Genomic DNA, 23,760 nt, shown 5'->3' on the forward strand with positions numbered 1-23,760 from the left:
ACAGGTGAGATGTTACACAGGAATCATTTACATGTTTATAAATAATTTATTTCTATTTTTATTTTTTGCATCATATAACATCGATAGAAATACAGTTTACATACAGAGGTGCAGTCTGTAGTCCTAAAATCCGGAAATCAGTTAGCATGTTAGCATGTCAGCACTTCCGGTTCCGTCCAAAGGCTGGTGAATGAGTTTTCAGTTAAATGTGTGTAATAAGGTGTGTTACAGGCTGAACATATTTATTTTGTTCTCCAACATAAACTCATCATTAAATGTCCACAGTTTAATTATAAAGCTCTTCATGTGTTAAAAACAGTTAGCGGTTGCTAACAAGTGTCTGAATGAGACTACAGAGGTTGTCGGGGACATTAAACGTCCTCACAGCGAACACGGAGACTCATCTGCTCACTAGTCCGTCTTTACAGGCCACAGGCCTACCGGACTCTATGGAGCCCCGAAGCCACGCCCCTTCCGGTGGACACATTTAACCTGATTTGATTTCCACCAAAACACAATTTATTGTAAATGAGTTTTTTTTAAAAACATACAATATGTCCAAATATTGTCTTTTTTCATGTAATTTATCTTAATTATAATCCTACAGAATTTTAAAGGCATCAATCTTATATAAGTACATTTCAGACATTTTCAAGCTTCAGAAACTGTTTCAGACTTGCACACTTTTTAAAACAAAAAATCAGAATGATTCAAAATTCATTTCAATAATGAAAAAGGAAAACGAGCTTGTCTAAATGTATTTTTTCTTCACCTAAAGAGGAATAAATACCCTGATGACATCCTGCAGTCCTCAAACTGTCACGGTCTGAGTTTTATCCTGTTTTGTTTTTTTTTTTGTTTTTTTTTCTTTTACTGGAAACCAGTATTGCAAAAATGTAAAATACAAAAAAGTACAAATACATGTACCAACAATTTTCTTTTTCAAATGTCAAAAACACAGTACAAATATATGTTCCCACTCCCTATTTGAGGTGTGTAACAGAACAGAGAAACAAACCACCCCATCCTAACACCCCACCCACTGACCTGAACAAGTAAAAAATAATTTAGAAAATAATTATAAAAATAAGATTTTTTCTCATATATATATATGAGAAAAAATATTATTTAAAAAAATATTATTTAAAAAAATCTTATAATTATAAAAATAAGATTTTTTTCTCATGAGAAAAAATCTTATTTTTATTTTTATAAGATTTTAATAATTATTATATTATTATATTATATTTATTAGATTATAATAAAAATAAAATTTTTTCTCATATATATATATGAGAAAAAATCTTATTTTTATTATTATAATTTTTTTTTAAATAATTTTGAAAATAATAATAATAATAATAATAATAATAATAATAATATATATATATATATATGTATGAGAAAAAATCTTATTTTTATTATTATTTTCTAAATAATTTTTTTATTTTATGAGATTTTTATGAGAAAAAAATCAGAGTTTTATTGTGAAGATTTCTGGCCGGATGTCGTGTATTTCCGCTGACTCGACACTGCTCGTGTTTTCTCTGAACAGATCCAGAACCAGCGTGGAACCAATGAGCCCCAGTGACGAACCAGCGTGTGACCTGTGGCTGACTGGGCTGACTGGGCTGACTGGGCTCAGCATGGAGAGCCAGTGAGGAGCCGCTGGGAGGACCGGAGGCGGCGGGCCTCGACCAGGTGGGTGACCGCGGCGCTCAGTGCAGGTGTTCAGGTGTGCAGGTGTTCAGGTGTTAGAACCGACAGCGGCGACCCGGAGGATGACGGAGGTTCGGAGGTTCGGACGTGATGTCGCCTTCTGACCTCATGATGGACAATATTAACAACATGTCGGTGTTAGCTTAACATTCCCACCCGCTGTTAGCCTGAGTCACTTACACCAGACTCCGTTCAAAAATCCTCTAATATTACGTTGTCTTCCAAGTCAAGATGCGCAACACAGAAATCGTTTTAAAAAAGGTTTCCACCGTGAAATAGTGGACACTTTTTAGAGATTTGAATTATTACACGTCTCTTCGTCGTGGCTGGAGGTGATTTCAACAAAATCCCACGTTTCAAACCACCGTACACTGCTGATGTTTATCGGTGGGGTCCTCCAGCCGGTTATCATCAACACATCTGCATAAAAAGTTGAAGTTTTATTGGAAAACGTGCTAATTAGTTTAAGGAATTGATGCCGAATTTGAAAGTGGTGAATATAGATACAGATCCTGTATTTATCAAAATAATATTAATCATATGTATTTTTCCATAAGAAAGGATTTCTTTAAAATAATACATTTTTCAACGGAGTTTGGAATGACGGTGTATTTAGGAGAGCGACCTGCGCATCATGTGGACAGACGTACACCAGCCGTGACGAAGGTCACGTGTTGTTTTTACCGAAGTAAAGTTAAACTCTGTAATTTGAGGTTATTGTGATAAATCAGATTATCTGCGGGAGGAAGGTGCGTTTGTTTTCTGTCACCGAGCAGCGTGTTGTCTCTCTGCTGCTGGGCGGGGCTCCGGCGGCGCTGTCCGGCCGCGTGGTGCTGAAACTGTCCGGGTTCAGCTGCAGAGACGGTGCTGGAGGAAGTATTCAGGTCCTTTACTCAAGTAAAAATACTAATACCACACTGTGAAAATACTCCATTACAACTAACAGTCCTGCATTCAAACCCTCATTTAAGTACACGTATGTTTTATCAGCAGAATGTACTTAAAGTAGGAAAAGTAAAAGTAGTGCAGTAAACTGTTTCCTGTCATGTTTCTGGATGATATTCTATGAGATCATCATGTTTGTTTGTTTGTTTGTTTGTTTCAGGCTGCAGATCCTCAGACTGAGTAAACATGTGGGAGAAAATGTTTCTGCTGCTGCTTCACAGTGTTGAAGGTGCGACGTTACAAACTGTTGGTTTGACTTAAAGATTGAAGGTTTTGTGTCTGAATTTTCTTTGGTGAACATAAAAATGTGACGTCAGAAACAGATTCATTAAGTTTAAAGTTCATTTTGAGAGTAAAGTTATTAAAAAAGAAAGAATTATACGTGTCTACTTTGAATATTTCAAATGTGATTACATATATTTTATATACATTTACTATTATTTATTTAATGTTAATTAATATGTATGTAATTTCTTTATTTAAATACTTTTTATCATTATTTTTTTAATATTTACTTCCTTTTTTTTTTAACAAAATAAAATATTTAAAATATGTAGCTGTTTACATGTAGGACCATACTAAATAAGTATTTGGTGTATTTTTACCAGTCTAGTTTGACTTTTCAGTTTTATTTTTATTTATTTGCACTTTTAAAAAAGGAAACGTCAGAAAAAAAGTCAATAAAAGTAAAACTTTTAATAGAAGTTAAATAATTTAATAATTAAACTTAAAATACAGAAAAAAATGAACTAAATAATAATAGAAATAACAATGCAAAATAAAATATCAACAAACATGCATAACTTTTTCATTCCCTGATCACATTCAACATTATCATCAGCTGCTACTGGAAAAAAAAAAAACATCACTATGTTTGATTATTTGCAGCCCAAAATAATAAATCTTTTTATTTTTTAAAATCTTTACATCAGTTGTTTTTTAATCTCTACGACATCCAACAATCATATTTCTTAGTTTCTCCATAAAATGAAGGAAAAACTCCACAAAAACAACCTTAAATAGAATAAAATATTCACAAAAACAAAATAAACTGAAGGATTGTGTTGTGTTGCAGCTGTAGTGGCGTCTCAGTGCTGGCAGGGGGCGACCTTCTCCGAGGCGGTGGTGTCTCCGGCGGTGGAGAGCAGCGGTATCCTGCGGGTACCGGGAGTGGCGTCTCTGCCGCAGTGCGTGGCGGCGTGCTGCGACCTGCCGGGTTACGATCTGGCCTGGCTGTTCGAGGGCCGCTGCTACATCCTGAACTGCCAGCAGAGGGAGAACTGCCGGCCCCGAGAGCGACCCGGGTCCGACTCTGTCCTCGCCTTCCTGCGTAGAGCGTCACCACAGACGCTGGTACTGCAGTCTCTGGTGAGAGGGGAGCCCTACAGTGGTCGCTGGAGGCCCCTCTCGAGGTCCTCTGAGGCCCCCGGGGACCTGGAGGCCCTGAAGGACCTCGCCCTGTTCAACGGGCCCCGGCAGGACTTCTCTGACCCAGGCATGCTGGATGTGGAGTACTCAGAGGGAAGCCAGGAGGAGAGGGGAGGGCCCGGCTCAGAGGTGGAAGCGACAGAGCAGCCGTCCTTGAAAGGAGGAGACGGGTTCAACCAATCAGAGGCAGAGGTCGGTCCAGAGAGGGAAAGCAGCATGGCCCAGAATAGAGGCTCCTCTGGGGGGAACATCAGTCAGGGAGACGAGGACAAAACCAGGAGACCGACGGCAGAACCGCCTGCTGCAGAGAAAACAGTGAGTGATGAGTAATACAGTGAAGACGGATCACAGCGAGGGCGACTGAGGCGAAACCTCAACGATATAATACGTCAGTTTCTGCATGAAAATGTCTAAAAATGACTCAACTATGTTCTGTATGTTGTAAGTGAGCTGAGTGGTTTGTTGACAGTGGAGGTCACCTCCAGATCACTGCTGCAGTCAGGTTGATAAACAGGAGTGAAGATAAATCCACTTTTTAATCCCACAAGTTCAGAAGTAATCTCTGAGCTCTCCTCCCGTCGGTGAACGTCTCCTGATCAGAAGCTGATGAGACTCCAGGTGTTTATTCTCTCTAACGTCAGATGGATCAGTATCACGTCTGTGTGTTCAGTACAGGACATGGTTAGCCGAGCGTAACATAAAGACTGGAGGCAGGAGGAAACGGCTAACGTGGCTCTATCTATTTTCAGTTCAGAAATACACCAACCATCAGCTGTAAAGCTCGCTGATCAAGTAGTTACTGCTTCTTTGTTAACCCATACAAAAACAGAGATGTGAACACTAGCTGTGGTGGTTTTAGGGTGAGTTATGTGCTGGAACTATTTCTTGACAAACAACAGTGTATCCATCCGCCCAGTATCTCACTTCAGGGAGCTGCACTGACAAGAGAACTAACAGCAAAAATGTATTTTTATTCTTCTTACAGACTGAAACAGAGAGCAGCGCTGATCCGACATCAGCGACACTGTTACTACCACAGAAACCAACAACTGACTCCACCCAACGCAACCATATAAGGATGTTACTTCCCACATCTGCCACGCCTCATCAGCCCATCAGCACGTCGATACAGCCAGGTAGACCTGAGAGTATGATGTCATGATTAAAGGAGCAGTCTGTAGTTTTGTTGAAGAAATGTTAATGAGCAGAGAAAGATCCTCATTGGCTGAAACAAACTAAATAATAAAACTTTCTTTGTTTTCATGACTGAACAAACAAACTGACCTTAAAGGACAACACAATTTATACTGTTTTACTTTGTTTATATGTGGTGGACCCTGCCACCTTTCTTAGCTTCAAACAGTGTTCTGGGACCTGATTTTCCCTCTGAGTTTGAATTTCTTAAAAAAAAAACTACACAGCAGTCGTTTTAATTACCACCTTTAAAACTGTGTATTTATTAATATGAAGCCAGAAAATCGTCGAGACATTAATTAAGTGTACAAGCAAAACAAAGCAAAACAGACGGCACAATTTTTTTAAAGACTTTTTTCTACAAACAATCTGAAATTGTGTATCTAAATAATGTGTATGACGATGGAATCATTTATATTTTTCTACCAAAGATTCAAACTAGATTTGATAAAACAGAAGCTCACTTCCTTCCTTCACCTGCAGATCGACCCCTGACGGTGTCCCTTGGAAACCCTGCAGAGCCGACGCTACCCACAGTTAAACCTTCAGTTTCTCCTGAACCTACAACTGGTACTGCACACACACACACAGACACACACACACACACACACAGTGTCTTTGTTCAATTATTTGTTTTTTTTAAATCAGTTTAATTCAATTGCATCTTATTTTATAATTCATTTGACTCTTTTTAAAGGTGTAGTATATAGGATAGGGCAGAATTTTAGTTTAAAACATTCAAAAAGTAAACGAACATCATAACAGAGTGAAGCAACAACAGTGTTGATGTCAAACACGTCTCTGTTCTGTGTTACAGAGATGTCTTCTGAAGTTAGCATGCTAACCAGCTAGCCTCCTAACAGCACTGTGTAGCTCAGAGGTGACAGTCTGACAGCCTGTAGCTTCAGCTGGAGATGTAAAAGCAGCCAGTTCACTACTGAGTCCAACAAGTCAACAAAATAAACTCACTAAAGGTGAAGAAAGGAAATATTTTCCTTCTAAACAGAAAAATACAACCGTCCACCGTCTGAACTCAAGTTTGTCTCTGTGACTGAACTCAGACGAGCTTCATCGCCTCGTTAACTCATCAAACACACTTCATTCAAACTGAGTCACAGTCACCAGAACAGTGTTGCTTTGTCTCCACAGTCTGGTTCGGTCCAGATAAACCCTCAGTTCATAATATTCTGGCTCTCTCTCTCTGTCCTCTCCTGTCCTCACCTGCCGTGTCTTCTCGTCCTCAGAGTCAAAGTCCTGGTCAGAGCCGCTGTAAATCACCTCTGTACTGTGTCCTCTGTCTTCACACTGACCTCCGTCTCTCTCAGAGTCTGAGTTCAGTCCCAGTCTGCTGTCCACACGTCTTCACTGGGAGGCCAGTTGATTGTTGTGACTCCCCCCATTATTTGTGTTCTCTCGATGCTCCACAGACATGTTGAAGATGTTCCAGTCAGCAGTCGGAGCTCCACCCACGTCCAGCCACCCTCCAGCCAGAGCTGTGACCTCTGACCCCACCACCACCTCAGCTCCCAGCACCGACCCTCCAACAACCACCCAGCCCTCCACTACGACCGCTGCAGAGTCTGGTAAATATAGAAACACAACAGGGAAAAACTGACGTGTGTTTATATGATGTGATAAATGTCACATTTTCTGCAGTTAAACAGAACAGAAATATTTTTATTATTTTAAAGGTAAAATGAATTTTCACTGTTTCACTCTGACCAGCAGGGGGTGCTAGATAGGGATAGGTTAGGTTAATACAGTTTTTCTTACACTGGAAGGATTTCCTCTGTTGCATTGCTTCTCCCCTGATTGTCCCTGTTTAATAAACTAACAAAGAATTATGAGACAAATCTGACAAAATATGAAAAACGTTCAATAAACTAAACCAGATGAAACCTTTACTGTCCTTTTCTTCCGTCTCTGCCCTCCCTTCGTTCAGTATCAGAGGTCAGGGGGTCAAACCGTGGCCCGCTGGCCGTCGTGGGTCCTGACAGGAAGTTGTCTCTCCCTGTAAGCAGCTTGTTGCTCAACGGCAGCGGAAGCACCGATGACCACGGCATCGTCAGCTATCACTGGGATGCCGTCAGGTACAAACAGCTCCTGAAGATCATTTTCAAATTAAATATCCTCGGCTCTTCACAGCTCAGACTCACCTGTGTGTTCTCTGACTTGTTTTTCCAGCGGTCCTCCGGGGTTAAAGCTGGAGGGAGGCGACCAGGAAGTAGCCACGGCGACAGGTCTTCGGGTTGGACGCTACACCTTCAGACTGACTGTGTGTGACCAGGAGGGGGCGACTGACAGCGCTGCACTGACTGTCCGGGTCCAGGAAGGTGAGGCGGCGTCATTTCATCAGCTCTTCTGCACCTCCACAAAACACTCTTTACTATGTTATGACTTTCTGTAGACAAACCAATCAATCAATAATGAAATATTGTTTATTTACAACCTTAAAGAACCTGAAATTCAGTCCAAAACTAAACTCCAGTCACACTATTTATAATTCAGAGACCTAGTCACGATTGTGTTAATACAAATGTCGTTCTGTCGTCCTTCCTCCTGCAGCCAGAAGTCTTCCTCCCGTCGCTCACGCCAGCGGCAGCCACACTCTCGCTCTGCCCAACAACTCTCTGGTCCTCCGAGGCTCCGTGACGGACGGAGACCAGGCGGAGGTCCACTACCTGTGGGTCAGAGACAGCCAGAGTCCTGCTGCTGGGGTCGGTACACAGCACTGATACAGGAAGTCTGGTCTGAACTTAAGATTATTTTATGGTTAGATCAGGGAGGAAAATCATAACAATAAAACAACCTTTATTTTTTTCATCTGTGAAAACACAGAAGGGGAAAAATAATTCCCCTGAAAGTCTGAAAAAACATTTCTCCTAAGATTTTGGAAAATACTAATTCTCCTAAAATTAAAAAAAAAAAAATCCTGTGAAAAAAAATCTCCTAAAATGTTGAGGAAAAATCCCCCTGAAATTGTGAAAAAACAACATGAAAAACAAAAATCCTGATTTTACATTTTGGAGAATTTTTTTGGTTTTTAATTTTTGAAAAATAAAAAACTGAATTTTTTTAAAAACAAGAAACAGAAATTTGTGATTAAAAAAATCTGACAATTTTGGAAAAAAGAAAAAACCCTGAAAAGCAAATGAAATTTTGGGGAAAAATACCAGACAGAAAACTGACTTTTTTGAGGGAAAAAAAACCCCAAAACAGATTTTTTTTTTTTTTACCCCCTTGAAATTTTTGAAGTGAAAACTTTATTGAGAAAAAAAGTGCAAACTTTTTTTAGGAAGAAAAAAGTGATTTTTTTAGGGAAAAAGTGCAAACTTTCTCAAGAAAAAAAGTGCAAACTTTTTTGAGAAAAAGTGCAAACTTTCTCAAGAAAAAAAGTGCAAACTTTTTTGAGAAAAAAGTGCAAACTTTTTTGAGAAAAAAGTGCAAACTTTTTTTGAGGGAGAAAAACAAACTTTTTTGAGAAAAAAAAATGGATTTTTTTAGGAGGAAAAGATGAATTTTTTTAGGAAAAAAAGTGCAAACTTTCTTGAGAAAAAAAGTGCAAACTTTATTGAGAAAAAAGTGCAAACTTCGAGAAAAAAGTAAAGTTAAATATAGTTGTTATTATTTACTAGTCAAAATGTCCTCTGTCAGAAAGGAGTAGGCGAGGAAAAAAATAAACACTTATTTGAGGAAAAAAGTGCAAACTTTTTTTAGGAAAAATAAGTGCAAACTTTTTTGAGGAAAAAAGTGCAAACTTTCTTGAGAAAAAAGTACACTCTTTTTTGAGAAAAAGTTATTTTTATTAAAGAGGAAAAAGGTGATATTTTAGGAGGAAAAAAGTGCAAACTTTTTTGCGAGAAAGTACACACTTAAAAATGGATTTTTTTAGGAGGAAAAAAAGATTTTTTGGGGGGGAAAAAGTGCAAACTTTCTCGAAAAAAAGTGGGGTTTTTTTAGGAGGAAAAAGGTGATTTTTTTAAGAGGAAAATAGTGCAAACTTTCTCCAAGAGGTCCTGGCTGCAGACCTCCACTGTGAGGTCGCTACCGCCGCATGCTCCACTCTCAGGCCGCCTCCACTGTCAGGACAGGAAATGCACGGGATACATTTCAAAATAAAATCGCGAATGCACTTCCGGTTGAATCGTTTTCCTCACAAATGCATTAATTAGTAAACAATATGACGTAAAATCTATTAATTCCTTGCCTATAGTATAAATCGTTATATCGTATTTATACAGTAAAATTTTTTGTTTGTCGTTTTTGGTCCGTGTTTTCCTTTTATGTTGCGCATGAGCCCCAACGTGGGCATTTTGATTTATTCTGTCCAAATCTAGGACAAAAAGCCCGACTAATATACACTGCACTGCGTAATTTTACAACTTAGTCATTACGAAAAACAAACGGTGGTGATATGACTCGGGGCTCAATAGTCTATTTGCAGCCTACTACAAAGCTGAGGATCTTGAAAAGAGAAGGTCAAATAGTTGATAAATGAAAACAATGGAGGGCAGGAATAAAATTGCTCAGTGCACAAATTGTCTTTTAGGTTATTACTCATATTCATAAGCCAACATCTCATAAGATGTCATTGGCCTATACATTTTATTGTGCACTATACAGTACTTAACTGACTTTTTATCATTTAACTTTGACTTTATTGCACTGCTCTTTTTCTATATATTTTTTCAATTTTTTTTTTACTGTTGTATTATTCTGTATTTTTATTCTTTACCACCATAAATTTCATGTTTGGTTCTATGTCTATGCTAATTATGTTCTTGTTCTGCTGGAACACCCAAGTAGCTACCACTAAATACTACCCTTACTCTTGATCTCTACAGTGAAATCCAAGTGAATTATTAAGTGATCCATGAGAAAAACAAAAAACACACCAAGTCACAACATGAATAAATGTTCTGTAGCCCTTTATTCTTTATTCTAACACAAACTCACTCATCTGTGTGACATTCACAATAGGCCAAATAATTTCTTCTGTCCATTATTTCTTTGCAGAATTTCCACATGTCCTCAGTATTGTAAAACGTGAACTTGAAGGGCTCCAGGATTGTTTCCTTTTCATGCTCATCCACCTCTTCTTTCCACACCCTCCCATATTGCAGAGCAGCCTCAGCCTGTTTCTCCTCCCCAAGCACAGAACATCAGGCAGGTCCACTTTGGCAGACAACAGTTGTCTGTTGGCCTCAACCAGGACTGCCACATTTTGATTCCACTAGTGCACTTAAACAGGTGATATCACTAATTAGCTAGTCGACCTCTGGCAAAACATCGTGGTGTGTTGCATCGTGTTGGCAGCTTGGCTGTCTCACATATCACGTCTGTGAGTTCAGAAAGACACGTTTTCAACTTTGTGACGATGCCCAGCTAATGCAAGGAGAGTTTACAAAAATGTTTTATAACGTTACATACAAACAAATGCGAACAGTTACTTTACCTTATGCACTATACAGTTAATAATCCCTGATAATTTACGGTGTTGATGCTTACCGCCATTGGTGAAAGTTAACTTTGACGTTATCTAACTAATTTGCATCATTAATGACTTCTATAACGTTATTATTTTACGGCATCTATATTGATGAAGAACACAAGAAACCATGCATTTACTTTCTGTGGATAATAAAAATCAGCAACTCACCGCTACTCGGAACACATGCTCACTCGCTGGTCTCTCTCGAATGAAAATGCAGGTGAAATCCAGATTTAAATGTCGTCACTTCCCGTCCTGACAGTGGAGGTGTCCTGACAGTGGAGCCTGCACCGGAAGCGACTTCACAGTGGAGGCCTGCAGCCAGGTGCCTCTCCAACTTTCTCGGGGAAAAAAAGTACAACTTTTTTGAGAAAAAAAAAGGAGCAAACTTTTTTGAGAAAAAAAAGGAGCAAACTTTTTTTGAGAAAAAAAAAAAGCAAACTTTTTTGGGAAAAAAATGCATTTTTTAGGAGGAAAAAATGCATTTTTTAGGAGGAAAAAATTCATTTTTTTAGGAAAAAAGTGCAAACTTTCTCAAGTAAAAAGTAAAGTTAAATATAGTTATTATTTTTTTTCTCTTTATTGAGAAAAAAAGTGCAGACTTTCTTGAGAAAAAAGTGCAAACTTTTTTGAGAAAAAAGGATTTTTTTAGGAGGAAAAAATGGATTTTTGAGGAAAAAAAAGTGCAAACTTTTTTGAGAAAAAAAGTACAAACTTCGAGAAAAAAGTAAAGTTAAATATAGTTGTTATTATTTACTAGTCAAAATGAAAGGAGTAGGCAAGAAAAAAATAAAAACACGTGTTTGAGAAAAAAAAGTACACACTTTTTTGAGAAAAAAAGTACACACTTTTTTGAGAAAAAAAGTACACACTTTTTTGAGAAAAAAAGTACACACTTTTTTGAGAAAAAAAGTGATTTATTAGGAGGAAAAAGGTGTTTTTTTAGAAGGATAAAAGTGCAAACTTTTTTGAGAGAAAGAAGTACACACTTTTTTTTGAGGAAAAAAATAATTTTTTAGAAGGAAAAAAAAAGTTTAGGAGGAAAAATGTTTTTTTTTGGGAAAAAGTGCACACTTTCTCGGGAAAAAAAAGTGCCAACTTTTTTGAGAAAAAAAAGTGCCAACTTTTTCTCAAAAAGTGCAAACTTAGAGAAAAAAGTATGGGAAATATAGTTGTTATTATTTACTAGTCAAAATGTCCTCTGTCAGAAAGGAGTAGGCGAGGAAAAAAATAAACACTTTTTGAGAAAAAAAGTGATTTTTTAGGAGGAAAAAAATGCAAACTTTCTCGAGAAAAGTGCAAATTTTTTTTTGAAAAAAAAGTGCCAACTTTTTCTCAAAAAAAAGTGCAAACTTAAAAGGTGATTTTTTTAGGAGGATAAAAGTGCAAACTTTCTTGGGAAAAAAAGTGCAGACTTTCTCGAGAAAAAAGTGCAAACTTTTTTGAGAAAAAAGGATTTTTTTAGGAGGAAAAAATGGATTTTTGAGGAAAAAAAGTGCAAACTTTTTTGAGAAAAAAAGTGCAAACTTCGAGAAAAAAGTAAAGTTAAATATAGTTGTTATTATTTACTAGTCAAAATGAAAGGAGTAGGCAAGAAAAAAATAAAAACACGTGTTTGAGAAAAAAAAGTACACACTTTTTTGAGAAAAAAAGTACACACTTTTTTGAGAAAAAAGTACACACTTTTTTGAGAAAAAAAGTGATTTATTAGGAGGAAAAAGGTGTTTTTTTAGAAGGATAAAAGTGCAAACTTTTTTGAGAGAAAGAAGTACACACTTTTTTTTGAGGAAAAAAATTAATTTTTTAGAAGGAAAAAAAAAGTTTAGGAGGAAAAATGTTTTTTTTTTGGGAAAAAGTGCACACTTTCTCGGGGAAAAAAAAGTGCCAACTTTTTTTGAGAAAAAAAAGTGCCAACTTTTTTGAAAAAAAAAGTGCCAACTTTTTTGAAAAAAAGTGCAAACTTAGAGAAAAAAGTATGGAAAATATAGTTGTTATTATTTACTAGTCAAAATGTCCTCTGTCAGAAAGGAGTAGGCGAGGAAAAAAATAAACACTTTTTGAGAAAAAAAGTGATTTTTTTAGGAGGAAAAAAGTGCAAACTTTCTCGAGAAAAAAAGTGCAAACTTTCTTGGGAAAAAAAGTACAACTTTCTCGAGAAAAAAAGTGCAAACTTTTTGGAGAGAAAGAAGTACACACTTTTTTTGAGGAAAAAAATGAATTTTTTAGAAGGAAAAAAAATATGTTTTTAGGAATAATGTGATTTTTTGGGGAAAAAAGTGCACACTTTCTCGAAAAAAAGTGCCAACTTTGAGAAAAAAGTATGGTAAATATAGTTGTTATTATTTACTACTCAAAATGTCCTCTGTCAGAAAGAAGTAGGCGAGAAAAAAATACTTATTTGAGGAAAAAAGTGCAAACTTTTTTGAGAAAAAAAGTGCAAACCTTTGAGAAAAAAAGCGCAAACTTTGAGAAAAAAGTATGGTAAATATAGTTGTTATTATTTACTAGTTTGAGAGAAAAAAGTACACACTTATTTGAGAAAAAAGTACACACTTGTTTGAGAAAAAGTACACACTTGTTTGAGAAAAAAGTACACACTTGTTTGAGAAAAAAGTGATTTTTTTTAGAGGAAAAAAGGTGATTTCTTTGGGGGAGGAAAAAAGTGCTGACTTCCTTGACTTTTTCTCCCTGCATTTCTGGGGGGGGAGAGGAACTGTCTCCTAAAATAATAATAATAAAAAAATCTTTTTTGAAAAAAAAGAAACTTGTTTTTTTTTTAGAAAAAAAAAGAAACTTTTCTGAGGAAAAAAATTCTCAGGGGAAAAAAATTTTGAGGGGAAAAATTCTGAGAAAAAAAAATTTTTTTTGCCAAAAAAACTTTTTTGAGAAAAAAATAAAAAAAAAATTGAGAAAAAAAAAAAAATTTTGAGGAAAAAAAAAAAAACTTTTTTAGAAAAAAAATAAACTTTTTTTTTTAGAAAAAAAGTCCTCCCTGAATTTTTTGGGGAAAAACTGTCTCCTAAAATTAAAACAACAATTCCCCTGAAATTCTTAATGAAAACAAACAAAAACTGAAATTTCATTTAAAACATTTGTTTTTTTTCCCCACAGGAATTTTTGAAAAAGGAAAAATGCCGACTTTTTTTGGGGGGCGGGGGGAATTAACCTTTTTTTGAAACAAGAAACAAGAAACAAGAAATGAAATTTAAAAAAAAATAAAAAACTGAAATTCTTGATAAAAAAAAAAAAAGCCCTGGAAAGTAAAAACCCTGAAAAACAAATGAAATTTTGGAAAAAAAAAACAGACATTTTTTAACCTGCCCCCCCCCCCCCTGAAATTTTTGAGAAAAAAAATCCTCCTGGATTTTAAAACGGTCTCCTAAAATTAAAACAAAAACTGCCCTGAAATTCTTAACGAAAACAAACAAAAATTGAAATTTCATTTAAATTTTTTTTTAACCCCCCCGCCCCCCCTGAACTTTTCGCGTCATTAAATTTTTTTTTTTAATTTTTGAACAAAATTTATGAATTTGCAAATTTGTTAATGTAACATGTCTGTCACAATAACCAGAAATTTTCATTGATCATGTGATTACTTCCTGTTTGCAGGACGTGCTGTACGGCTCAGACACTCAGGCCTCTCTGTACCTGGCCAACCTGGTTGAGGGCACCTACCTGTTCCAGCTGCGGGTGACCGACGCTCAGGGCCGCTCTAGCAGCGCCACGGCCACCGTGGAGGTCCGACCAGGTAGGACAGCAACGATGCTGTGGGCCGAAGGATCCTTCTTATCAAAATGTGACTTCTTTCAGTCTGTGTTACTTGTTGTGAGAGCAGTGAAGTTTGTCCCTGTTGTGTCTCCGTAGAGCCTGGTGGTGGAGAGGAGGTGGAGCTGGAGATGTTGGTGTCGGTGTCTCAGGTCAGTGTGGCTCAGAGGGACACGGTGGTCCGACAGCTCGCCGCTCTGCTCCACGTCCTCGACAGCGACATCCAGGTCCGAGCACTGCAGGGCCACTCGCACCTCAGGTACCAGGTGTAGTTATTATCATTTATATATAAACTACACTTTAAAGGAGCAGCCTGTAGTTTTATTGAAGAAATGTTAATGAGCGGAGAAAGATCCTCATTGGCTGATTATTTTCTGCCTAAACAAACTAAATAAACAATCTCTCTTTGTTTTCATGACTGAATAAACTGAATAAACAAACTGACCTTAAAGGACAACACAGTTTATACTGTTTTACTTTGTTTATATGTGGCGGACCCTGCCACCTTTCTAGCTTCAAACAGTGTTCTGGAACCTTATTTTTCTCTGAGAACAGCTTGTTTATTCACTGATGGAAAAAATACTTAATTAATATTGTAAATATTAAAATTCCAAGTTTGAATTTTTTCTCCAAAACTACACAGTGTCCCTTTAACTAAAGCAGCCGCATGGTTCCTCAAACACAAAAACAATGAGAGAAATCTGATTTGAACACAGGAAATCTGTGTTTTAACATCATTAAGATGGTGAAATCATGTGCCTGAATAGTTTTTTCTGCTTGTGTTTTATTTGTGTGTGTGTAGCACAGTGTTGCGGTTCTCGGTGCGAGGCCCCTCGGGGCCGGTTTTCGGCTCCAGGCTGGTGGGTCTGCTGAGAAACCAGCTGCTCAGAGAGAAGAGCGACTACCTGCTGTTCAGAGTCCTGAGAGTCGACACTGTCTGTGAGTTCAAACAGCCAATCAGATGCTTTGTTTTCATCAGATTCATGAAGCTGCGAGTTCGTCTGGTTCTGTTTTATACGTTTTAATCATTGTTGAACTTTGAACTGGTGGCGTGGGGCTCAGATAGCCTGAAACAACCCAAACAAACAATAGTTTACTGTCGGTTTAATTTTTAATATTATTTAAGTCTCCTCATCATTTCACCTGGAGATTTCACTGTAAACTGTTTGCTGGTCTGATCATTAAAAAATACATTATTAAATCCTTAATCCTTAAATTATCATTGAAGAAAGTTGCAAGGGTGAGAAACAAAAAAGTAGCTGACAGAAAGTGATGAAAATGCTTAAATATGAATAATGAAAGTGATAAAATGTTTATGAAATGAAAATTAGTGATAAATTGTCGACTGATTTGATGAACGTCACACTGTGAATCATTTGGGTTGTGTTGATGTCTGCTGTCTTTAATTTATCATTCTCAAAACCCACGTGACATTTATCGTTTACAGCAAGTTATAATTTTATCACTTTGGCCTAAAATGGTTTTAATAGAAAAGAAGAAGCTATGGATGTTTCAAACCTCGTAAAAAAAAAAAAACACACACAAAAAATAATGGTTTTATTTTCTTTCTCACAATATATAAAGTAATTTAGACACTGAAGAGCAAAACACCAATCAAAAACAAAGTTTATTTCCACATTTATGTAAAGATATTAAGCATTTTAATTCTGAATGTGAACACATGAGAAGCAGATGTATGCTAAGCTAACAGTAATGCTAGCCGTCGATCTTGGTGTGTAGAAAATATTTAAAGTGAATCAATTACTTTATTCTTCTCATTTTATAACGATCAACTCTCGTCATCATATTTTGTTTCCATGTCTTCTTTCAGTGTGCCTGCTCCGCTGTTCGGGGCGTGGCCAGTGTGATCCAATCAGCAAGGAGTGCACCTGCGACCCCTTCTGGACGGAGAACCTGATTCGTCGTTACCTTGGCGACGGAGAGAGCAACTGTGGTAATTAGGAGCTCTAATTATTGGTCCTACTGGGCACAGTTACAATAACAAAGCTGATAACTTCCATTTGTTTTCTGAAGAAATCTTGAAATCAGTGTCAGAATTACTTAAACGCTAAAAACTGTCTGATGAAAACACAAAATATGTCGTCAATAAATTGACTTCACTATTAAAAATACAAACTTTGTAATGTCATTTGATATTTCACTAAATTAATCTGTTCTGTCAGTAAAAGTTTTCAACAACACAAGTGACTCGTTTTTGTTCATATATAGTTTTATTAAGTGCAGCTGGTTTGATGTTTCAGAGTGGAGGGTGCTGTACGTCATCCTGACCAGCTTCATGCTCATGGTCTTCATCCTGTCCGTCAGCTGGACCGTCATCTGCTGCTGCAAGAGGTGAACACACGTCTCCAGGCGATACACCGATCCCAGACTTCACTTCAAACTGTGATGAAGCCGACAGTGTTACTGTGAACCTGAACATATATATGAATCTGTTCGTTTGACTGTGTTCAGGAGGAGACAGACGAAGGTGAGGAAGAAAACCAAGTACACCATCCTGGACAACATGGATGAACAGGAGAGGGTGGAGCTCCGGCCCAAATTCAGTGAGTCACTTTAAATCATGTTCATGTGTGAAACTGAGGACAACACTTTTTTCTGGGCTTTGGCAGGAGAATTTTGTTGAAACAGTGAAAGAACTTCTTTTTTTTTTTTGGCTCATCATGAAGTGAAGTGATGACATTTTATATCCAAAAGTTCAAAGGTCAACTACGGAAGCCCTGAGGGGCCAGTGAAGACGTTTGAGATGACTTGAAAAGTGTTTATGACTTGAGAACTGGTAGAAAAAAATATTTTTGCCAGGATAATCTTTCAAAGTTCCTTCATCTTTTTCATCTGTGAAAACACGTGTAAAAAAAAATTCCCCCTGAAAGTCTGAAAATCACGTTTCTCCTGAAAAATCAATTTTTTTTCTCACTTGGTTTCACACCTTTTTTTTCTTTACATTTTGGGGAAAAGAGTCCCCCCTGACATTTTTTAAGAAATTTGAAGAACAAACAGACAAAAAAAATAATTCTACTAAAATTTGGGGGAAAAAAAACTTTTTTCAGGATTTCAGGGGATCCTGAAAAAAGTTTCTCCTAATATATAAATTAATAATAATAATATAATAAATACAATTTCAAGTTTGAAATAAGAAAATTTCTCCTGATATTTCAGGAGAAAAACAAATCCTAATTTTCTTTTTTCACCGGGTTTCACCTTAAATTTTAGAAAAGAGAATCCCCCTGAAAGTTTGAAAAAAACATTTCTCCTAAAATAAAAAAAATAAAAAATTCCCATGAAATTTTGGAAAAGAATGTCTCCTAAAATTCTGAAACATTTGTGAAATAAGAACATTTCTCCAGGAGATACACTCAAAAAAAAAACGTTTGTTTTCTTTCTTGCAGGAAATGTTTTTTTTTACCTGGTTTCACACGTGATTTTTTTCCCTTAAATTTTAGAAAAAAAATCCCCCTGAAAGAAAACATTTCTTCTAAGATTTCGGGCGGAAAAAAAATTCCCTAAAACTCATAAAAAATTTTTTTAAAAAGTCTCCTAAAATTCTGGAAAAAGAATCCCCCGAAACAGGTTTTACACATGATTTTTTGGGTTGTTTTTTTCCTCCTGACATTTTTTGGGGGAAAATCCCCCCTGACAATTAAAAAAAAAAAAAAGAACCTGATTTTTTTTTTTTTAAAAGAAAACAAACTGAAATTTCTGGGGAAAAAAAGTCTCCTCAAATTTGGAACAAAAAATCCCCCTGAAATTCTGAAAAAATAAAATTTCTCCCGATATTTACTGATTTTCCTCTTTTCACCCTTTTTTCACTTGTTTTCACACATTCATGTGGGGAAAAAAAAGTCCCCATGGAAATTTTTGGGAAAAACTGACATTTTTAAAAACAGAAATGCTTGAAAAAATAAATAAATCCCCACTGAAATTTTAGGGGAAAAAAACAAAAAAAAGAAGACATTTTTTGAAAAAACGTTGGGCAAAAGAAAATGGCTCCCAAAAGAAAATAAAAATTTTTTTTGACAAGAACAAACTTTTTTTGGGGGAAAAAAGAAATGTATCTCAAAATAAAAAGGTAAAAAAAAAAAAAATTTAAAAAAACACGAAATTTTTGACAAATGAATTTTTGAAATGAAATTTTTTTGGGGAAGAAATTCTGACTTTTTTATGGGGAAAAAAACATTTCCCAAAATTAGAAAAACAAAAACTCCCCCAAAACTTTTGACAAAGACAAACAAAAACTTCAATTTTCGTATAACAAAAAAAAAAGACATTTTTGTCAGTCCCCTTGAAATTTCAGAAAAATAATTTCCCCCTAAAACTTGTAAAAAAACAAATCCCCCTGGACATTTTTTTGGGGGAAAAATGTCTCCCAAAATTAGAGAAAAAACCTAAAACTGAAATTTTTGTAAAAAACAAAAATCCCCCTGAAAAACAAACAAACAACATTTTTGGATAAAACAAGCAAAATAAATGTTTCCCGAAATAAAAGTTAAAAAACCCTGAAATATTTGAAAAAAAAAAAATCCCCACCTGAAATTTTTGATGGTTTTTTTTGGAAAAAAAGATGCCTCCTTTTTCGGAAAAAGAAAAAAAATGAACGTCTCTCAAAAAAAGGGGAAAAAAAGAACAGACATTTTTGACAAAAACAAACAAAAACTAAAATTTTCGTAAAAAAAAAAATAACCAAAGAAAACCTGAAATTTTGGAAAAAAGGAAAAGAAACGGACAAAAAAAAAAAACGGACAATTTTTCAAAAGAAAACCCCCGACTTTTCTTTTGAAAAATTGTCCGTTTTTTTTTGGGAAGCAAATTAAAGCAAATTAAATTTAGAAAAAAACAAACAACATTTTGGAAAAACAAAAAAAATCCGACATGTTTGGGGGAAAAATTCCCCTTGAAATTTCAGAAAAATAATTTCCCCCTAAAACTTGTAAAAAAAAATCAAACATTTTTCCTGATATTTCACAAGAAACTTTCAAGTTTTTATTTTTTTGTCTTTTAAGGGGCTCTGTAAAAACCTTTTTCTTTCTCCTGATATTTCAGGAAAAAAGAAAATTCCTTTTCACCCAGTTTCAAATGTGAAAAACTTTTCTTTCTTGCAGGAAATTTCACCTCACTTGGTTTTATGGGATTTTCTTTGGGGGGGGGGGGGGGGGGGGGGGTTCTCCTTACATTTTGGTGAAAAAATCCCCCCCAACATTTAAAAAAAGAAAAAAAAAACCCGAACCTGAAATTTTTGAGAAAAAAAAATCCCCCTGAAATTTTGAAAAAAGACAATTTCTCCTCTCTCTTCTCCATTTTCTTCCAGATTTTTTCCCTCCCATAAATAAAAAATCTGAGTCAAAACCTCCAAGAAACAACCTGTAGATGTCTCTGACTGCGTAGCTCAGTGTGTAGAGACGCTGCCTCCAAGATTTGAGGTCGTGGGTTTGATCCTTGAGTCGCGCCGGTTCAGGAAGCTGATCTGTGTTGAATTTTGAAGGCTGATGTCCGGAAGAAAGAGTGAAAAGCTCTGAGAGACAGAGTTCAGCAGTCTGATCAGACAGCTCAGGCTGATAGATGACTGCTCTGAACTTCTGTGGTCGACGGTTCAATTCTTAGGAGACTCAGTGAATTTTAAAGTCCAACACCCAAAGTGAGAGTGAAAAGCGCCCAGAGAAGAGCTCACAGTGTGAAGAGGACTTGGTGGCATGGTGGGTTAGTTCTTGGCTGGTAGTAACCAGAATGGTAGTAACGCAGGTTCGAATCCTGCTGCCTGCTGGCACCTGGAGCCTCAGTTGTCAGGTGTCCCCCTCCTGTGGTTTCTCATAGATGGAAGCAGTGGACTATGAGACAGAGATGTTGTCCTGAGTTTCCCATATCAAGTCGTGCTACTTTAACTTTCAGCTCAGACATTTGACCAGGTCTTCACACATTAACATGGCAACATTTCACTGCTGCTGGAAATATAAAAACATTTCTTTAATGTTGTGTTTCAAACAGCTGCTTACACGTCCCAAACCTCCCTGCTTCCATCTCTGAGAAATCACCATCTCCCACAACTGAGGATCTTCGTACCAGCAGTCTGCTGGACTCGAACCGGCGCAAGGTCCTCTGGTTACTACCAGAGAACAAACCCACTGCGCCACCAAGTCCTCTTCACTCTGTGAGCTCTTCTCTGGGCGCTTTTCACTCTCACTTTGGGTGTTGGACTTTAAAATTCACTGAGTCTCATAAGAATTGAACCGTCGACCTCAGAAGTTCAGAGCAGCCGTCTATCAGCCTGAGCTGTCTGATCAGACTGCTGAACTCTGTCTCTCAGAGCTTTTCACTCTTTCTTCCGGACATCAGCCTTAAAATTCAAACCAGATCAGCTTCCTGAACCAGATCGAATCAGGGATCAATCCCGTGAGCTCAGATCCTGGAGGCAGCGTCTCTACACACTGAGCTACTCAGGCTAGAACAAGAACAAATCTGAATTTTAAGGCAAAAAATGTTTTGTTTTTTTTCCTCCTAGAAAAAAAAAATCAGAATAATTTTTCTTCCAGATTTTTTTCCCACTCAGTACCAGTTTCACACATGAAAAGAAAATCTATTTAAAAAAAAAAGAATATTTGAATTTGTTTGCTGTTTTCCTGTCAATGTTTCAAACATGACAAACTTTTTTTTCCTTTCTTGCAGGATTTTTTTCCTTTTCACTTGGTTTCACACATGCATTTTTTTTCTCCTTACATTTTGGGGAAAATGTAAAAAATTGTAATATTCTCCTGAATTCTTTTTTTCATGTGTTTTCACAAATTAGAAAAATGAAGGACCTTAAATAGAAAGATTAGAAGATTTTACTGCAAAACCTTTTTTCCAGCAGTTCTCAAGCCATAAACACAGAAGAGAAAATAATTTAGATCAGAATTAGAAAATAGATCACAAGAAAAAAAAATCCTCACTGGCCCCTCAGGGCTTCCATAGATTGACCTTTGAACTTTTGGATATAAACTGTCATCACTTCACTTCATGAGGAGTCTCACAAATAAAATGTTTTTTCACTGTTTCAACAAAAATCTTCTGCAAAAGCTCAGAAAAAAAGTTTTGTTCTCAGTTTCACACATGAACTTTTTTTTTCCACCTGGATTTTTTTTTTTTTTTTTTTTCACATTTTCACAGCAGAAACTCTGAAATATTATCACAGCAAAACTGTGTTTATGACACAAAAAAAGTTTTGCCCGGATAATCTTTGAGTTCCTTAATTTATCTTCTCCAATCTGTGAAAAACAGGACAAGACTTTTTTTTTTCATTTGTGAAACTGAGTGAAAAGAAAAAATCCTGTGTGAACTGAGTGATTTCTCTCATTTTTCCAAGTGAATTTTTTTTTTTCCAGAAGAATGTTTTTCTGTACGGCTCATCTTTCTAAGTGCTAAATGATGTTAACATTGTTTTTTCTCGCCGGGACTATTTTATCCTTTTTTTTTCTCGCGTGTTTCACAGAAGAAACGAAGAAAGATTATCACAGCAAAACTGTTTATGACGTGAGAACTGGTGAAAAAAGTTTCGCCCGGAAAACATTTCCTAAATTTATTTATATTTTATATAAATATTTTTTCCCATCTGTGAAAATGTGCAGAGGAAAACAAAAAAAAGTGTTTTTTCATGTGAAAGTTTTAGTCTATTTACAACATGAGGTGGTGGAGCACTTCAGCCTCTGGTGGTCAAAATGAGTATTACAGGAAAAAAACCCTCCTCTCAGTTTTACTCAGGAAAAGAAAACTACTATTTTCCCCCTCTGGGTTTCACACATGAAAAAGATTGAGCTCTTTCCATACGTGAAAGAGTTTTTTGTCATGTGTGAAATCGAGAGGGGAAAAATGTCTACACATTTTTTGTAAAGCTCAATTTTGAGTGTTTGTTTCTGTAATACTCATTTTGACCACCAGAGGCTGAAGTGCTCCACCACCTCATGTTGTAACAGAACTGAAAGCGTCATGATTTCTCTCAGAGTTTTAATTTCTCTGCACACTGAACACAAGATACATCTGTTGTGTGTTAGCAGGTTAGTTACTTTATTTAGCATCTCCTGCCAAAACTCAGTGTCACACATGACTAAAGAAATTCTCCTGATTGTTTTCCATTGGGTTTTACACTTGATTTAAAAAAAAAAGAAGGTAAAAATCAGTTTCACACATGAAAAAGAAACTCGCCTCTCAGGTCATGACCACAGCTCTGAGGGAAAATCTTTCTATGTTTCTTCTGTGAAACATGAAAAAATAAAATCACAGCGAGAAAAATCAAATGTTTGTAACATTATTTAAAATGAGAGTGTAGGAAATGGCAGCAGATATAAAGGAAGCTCACACTCAAACACTTTCCTCTCTGCAGGTATCAAACACCGCAGCACGGAGCACAACTCCAGCCTGATGATGTCAGAGTCCGAGCTGGACAGCGACCAGGACACCATCTTCAGTCGGGACCGACCCGTCCGCAGCAGGAACCGGCTCAGCACCCAGGCCGTCCGCAACGGAAACGCCTTCGGATGATTGGACACCTCGCCTCCTGCCGACAAAGACGGGACTCATCCGGGACGTTTGCTCTATGGCAGCGAGAGATTAACTTCTTTAAAGGACTTCATTACCCAGAAATCCTGTGATGTTAGGTCAGTAAATGAACCAGTGCCCCATTTCAGGGTCAAACTCCCTCGAAGGATTTAAAACCCTCACAAATCTGCGACTCCTTACACAGGATAATGTTGGGACATCAGGACAACCTGGAGGACCTGAGATGGCAGATTCAGGACTGAATACAGACGTCTAAGAAAGGATTTAAAGCATCAGACATTTTGGGAAATCATCTTCCCCACAGCCGGATGAGAAGATGGACAAAGCATCACTGTGCGTCTAGTACAGACAACGATCCAGGATGGGATTAGCTTAGCTTAGCACAAAGACTTGAAGCAAAGGGAAACTGCTAGCCTCGGCCCAACAAAAGAAAACAAAAATCCACCTTCCAAAAACTCCAAGTCTGTCTGATTTACATGCTGTATCTTGTTAGCAGTCGGATTAGCATGTTATATTGTGCTTATTTAACAATAGAAATTTTGAAAGGAGACATTCTGGTTTTAGCAGCAGTTAGCAGTGAAGCTACTTGTCAACAAAAGTCACTTGACTGTGAACTAACGGGGATACAACATGTAAATCTGATTCATCATCATCTTCTGTGATGGTTTAGTAAAACT

The 23,760-nt window shown here is 36.7% G+C and overlaps 1 protein-coding gene across 1 annotated transcript; it reads left to right on the plus strand.

Annotated features, from left to right (window-relative positions):
- The first annotated feature begins 1,505 nt into the window (after window positions 1–1,505).
- On the plus strand, window positions 1,506–23,567 carry kiaa0319 (KIAA0319 ortholog). The gene is made up of 18 exons (XM_073484698.1): window positions 1,506–1,657; window positions 1,759–1,798; window positions 2,451–2,595; window positions 2,846–2,893; window positions 3,740–4,407; window positions 5,078–5,228; window positions 5,770–5,856; window positions 6,714–6,869; window positions 7,229–7,376; window positions 7,471–7,619; window positions 7,852–8,003; window positions 14,387–14,525; window positions 14,642–14,801; window positions 15,345–15,481; window positions 16,374–16,496; window positions 16,804–16,894; window positions 17,015–17,106; window positions 22,908–23,567. Exons 1-18 carry the CDS (start codon window positions 1,506–1,508, stop codon window positions 23,063–23,065), a joined length of 2,796 nt encoding a protein of 931 aa, XP_073340799.1. The 3' UTR covers window positions 23,066–23,567.
- Window positions 23,568–23,760: the final 193 nt, after the last annotated feature.

This window comes from Pagrus major, chromosome 17 (genome assembly GCF_040436345.1).
Source record: "Pagrus major chromosome 17, Pma_NU_1.0".
Classification (NCBI taxonomy): Eukaryota; Metazoa; Chordata; class Actinopteri; order Spariformes; family Sparidae; genus Pagrus; species Pagrus major.